The following is a 4,056-nucleotide window of genomic DNA, read 5'->3' as shown; positions in this document are numbered from 1 at the left end:
CAGACAGGAGATCTTTGTGACACTGTCTACTAAGCAAACTTTATTAACTAACTATCCAGTCACATGTGAAGTTAGTGATGTACCTGGCAATTTCTCTAACCAGCTCATGACAAGTGTCTCTCCACCAGAAATGTCAATGTTTGGGGGAAAGGTTGACTTCATCAAAATTCTTAGACATACATTTTTTAGACAAATATTTAATTTATATGAAAAATCCAAATGACTACAATTAAGTTGTCAAAATCATCATGAAAATACTGTCTTCAGACAAGTACTCAGCCTTTACATATTTCAGTCTCCATGGTTACTGTGGCAGAATCTTCATTCAATTGTTACATTGATGATGTCATCCATGACAGAGTAATGAACATTGGAAGAGATGTCCCTGTGGATTCAGTGTCTGTTCAACAGTGAGTAAGAAAGATGTTTTTAAGGGAACTGTGTTTGTTTTCTCCGGGTACACCATTAGAAGTTAAAACCAAGTTTTACAATTCAGAGATGAGTGACTTATTTCTTGAAGTCCAGATTAAGAACATTTCACCTTCAGATGTTTTTATAAAAAAGGTTTCCTTACAGCCACCTGAAATGTACACTGCAGAAGAATTAAATCATGTGAATTGGGCTGGAGAAGATGAGTGTACCTTTGGAACAAGAACATTTTTGCAGTCGATGGAAGAACGCCAGTATTTGTATCGCTTTCAGATCAAGCAGGAATTTTCAGAGAAATCTGGTGCCATTAGAGGACTAACAGACATGGGAAAATTGGACATAGTGTGGAAAAGAGAGCTTGGTGAACTGGCAATGCTACAGACAATCCAACTTGAAAGAGAAGCTCCAGGTTTTCGCAATGTGAGCATGTCTTGGGAGACAATTCCAGATACTGTAAGTCTAGAAGAGCCTTTTCATATTACCTGTAAGATAACAAACCACAGTAATAGGAAAATGAGATTGGTTTTGAATATGCATGATACAGATTCTATTCGTTGGTGTGGAAATTCAGGAAAGTACCTTGGAGAGCTGTCTCCAAGTTCATCTCTCTGCTTTACCCTGACACTACTGGCCTTGAAAACAGGCCTACAAAGTATCTCTCGCATACAAATAACAAACACATTATCAAAGAAAACGATTGTCTGTGATAATATTGCAAAAGTCTGTGTATTACCTTCCACTGGTAAAATGAAAACATGAAGAAAAATTCCAGTGTTGTGCTTTCCAGGGAATTTCACAGAAAAGCTTTTCATATGTTTGCCAGCAGCAACATGAACAACTGATAACAAATATGCAGGCAGATTCTTTTTATTTACTTCCTTTGAGACTGTGAATTCCCTTGAGAATTAAACATTTCTTGATTTTAAAAAAATCTGTTGATTTTTCATCTTATACAGACTACTTTCTAATTCTACACTTGTATATTTCCTAATAGTTATCATTCAGGTCATTACAGGTGGCCATTGGGCTCTTCCTGTTTGTTTAGAATAAGGCTACCATTTAAAAATACTTATACCTGCTTTCCAGAAATTCTTAATAGCTTTTGATACTCCCTGTTGTAGTAAAGCTGGTGTTAAGAGAACATAATATTTTAAAAGTACATTAATAATTTAATTAAAGTAATTATTATGATTTACTTGGTAAGATTTCAATTTACCCAGTTTTATTTTTTTCCTCTTTCCTGGTCAGCCAACAGAAAACTATTCATGACAGTGCCTAATGCAATTCAGGACAGTCCTAATTATTTAAACTTATTGACAATTGCTATTTGGAAGAGACATATTTTTTTTCTAATAATATTCTAAACTATTGGGTCTGTAGTGTTGCATTTATGCAAACACACTGAACTGGCCTTTTAAATTTATCTTGGTAAAGTTCTATGAACTATGGTGTTGGTTTATTTTCATCAGTTGTTATTCTTGCAGGAGCCGTTGCATATACTACTTGGATTACTCAGGTGGTTCTTAAAAATTAGCATCATGTATTCTTTCCTTTTTATTTTAAGCCAAAAAAATCAACCTTCTTTTTAATATATTTAAAATGTGCCACTTTTTTTCTCAAGTAGATTTAGTAGATTTATAATGTTTGGAATGAGGTCTGGAACTCTAAAACAAAATGTTTACGTAACTAGTGAGTGGAAGAACAAAGATTTGCTCCCACCTCTGTCTTCCACAAAAACCTGATCTCCTAATCATGGTTGAGACTAATATGATGATAAGATGTGCATTAGAATTTTTTAGTGCTATATTTTTAAAATTATTCTGTGATCTTTGATTCACATATTAGTTTTTATTTAGAAAAATATAACTATCTCAGAGATTAGTTAATCATTGACTTTGGAGAATATGAGCTTCATATGTCAATGATGATATTTCCCTTAAGTCTATAACTCTGCACATTGCTTTTCTTTTTTCATTGTTTTTCAATTACAGTTGTTCCAATTTTTCCTCTGTTGCTCTCCCCGACCCTGCCCCTCCACTCCCTCAGTCAATCCCCATGCTGTTTTCCATTAGCATAGGTCCTTCATACAAGTTCTTTGCCTAGACCCTTACCCCTCTTTCCCCCATTATCCCTCTCCACCCTCCCCTGTGGTCACTGTCAGTTTGTTTTTTATTTCCATGTCTCTCGTTATATTTTGCTTGCTTGTTTGTTTTGTTCATTAGGTTCCACTTATAGGTGAGATCATAAGGTATTTGTCTTTCGCTGCCTGGCTTATTTTACTTAGCATAATGCTCTCCTGTTCCATTCATGCTTTCCTAAAGGGTAGGAGTTCCTTCTTCTTTCTTTCTGCTGCATAGTATTCCATTGTGTAAATGTACCAGTTTTTTTGATGCACTCCTTTACTGATGGGCACTCAGGTTGACTCCAGCATTTGGCTATTGTAAATAACACTGCTATGAACACAGGGGTGTATAGGCTCTTTTTAATTGGTGTCACTTTTCTTTGAATGTGTAAGCATTAATTTCTTAGTGCAGAGGCAATTCATAAATGTATTGTCCATAGAAATCACAGAAATTATAAGCTCCTTATATAATGCTCATATTTAGGAACAAACATCTCATCATTAAATATGCATTTTTATTCCTCCTCTAACCTGTTTCTGGATTGTAGATACACAAGAGAAATGGCAATTTAATCAGTTTAAACTCTAGACCTTAGTTTCAGCAATAGATTTCCATGCCATTTGTAAATGCTAAAGGAGTGGTTTTCATGGTGCTTGTAGTTCAAAAGAATGCTTTGCAACGATCACAAGCTTTACTGAAATGACCTGCCACGAGAGGAAGCCTTTGGGCCATGGAAAGCAAGTGTGGGCCATGATTGTTAGCCTCTGTTGAAGGGAGGAGGTGTTTTTCTCACAGACCTCTATTCTAGATGCTGTTTTGGTAAATGGTGCATGAGTTCACCATAGTTTAAGTCTAAACCGCTGACTATGGCCATTACCTCAGCTTTCCTCATTTATAATTGACTCAACTACAAGTTGCTACCTGGGCAAAGGCCTAGAGAAATTATCTTGTGTGTGGGCTACTCCCTTGACCAGGGAGCAACAACTTGAAGGTTCCCCCCAAATTAAAAATGGAACTAATATATGATGCAGCATTCCAGTCTTGGGCATTTATTCAAAGAAAATAAATATACTAATTCCAAAAGACCTATGCAGTGCCATGTTTATTGCAGAATTATTTATAGTAGCAAAGATATGAAACAACAGAAGTGGCTATCTATAGATAAATGGATAAAGATGTGATTACACACACACAATGGAATAGTGTTCATCCATAAAAGAATGCAATCTTGCCATTTGTAGCAACATGGATAGATATTGGGGGCATTATGTAAAGTGAAATAAGCCAGACAGAGAAAGGCAAATATCATATGATCCCACTTATATGTAGAATTAAAAGAAACAAACTTTCCCTGGCTGGTGTGGGTAGGTGGTTGAGTGCTGGCCTGCAAATCAAAGGGTCACCAGGTCGATTTCCAATCTAGAGCAGATGCCTGGTTATGGGCCAGGTCCCCAGTGGGGGGCTCATAAGAGCCAACCACACACTGATGTTTCTCTCCCTCTCT

At 36.3% G+C, this 4,056-nt stretch overlaps 1 protein-coding gene across 1 annotated transcript; it reads left to right on the top strand.

Moving 5' to 3' along the window:
- The first annotated feature begins 423 nt into the window (after positions 1-423).
- On the top strand, positions 424-1,188 carry LOC123824262 (trafficking protein particle complex subunit 13-like). Its single transcript, XM_045847383.1, has one exon. The coding sequence runs from the start codon at positions 424-426 to the stop codon at positions 1,186-1,188; it is 765 nt and encodes a 254-aa protein (XP_045703339.1).
- The last annotated feature ends 2,868 nt before the right edge of the window (positions 1,189-4,056 follow it).

Source organism: Phyllostomus hastatus, unplaced genomic scaffold (genome assembly GCF_019186645.2).
Source record: "Phyllostomus hastatus isolate PE091 unplaced genomic scaffold, TTU_PhHast_1.1 phas_contig_551, whole genome shotgun sequence".
Taxonomy (NCBI): domain Eukaryota; kingdom Metazoa; phylum Chordata; class Mammalia; order Chiroptera; family Phyllostomidae; genus Phyllostomus; species Phyllostomus hastatus.
This window is presented reverse-complemented; position numbering and strand designations above follow the sequence as displayed.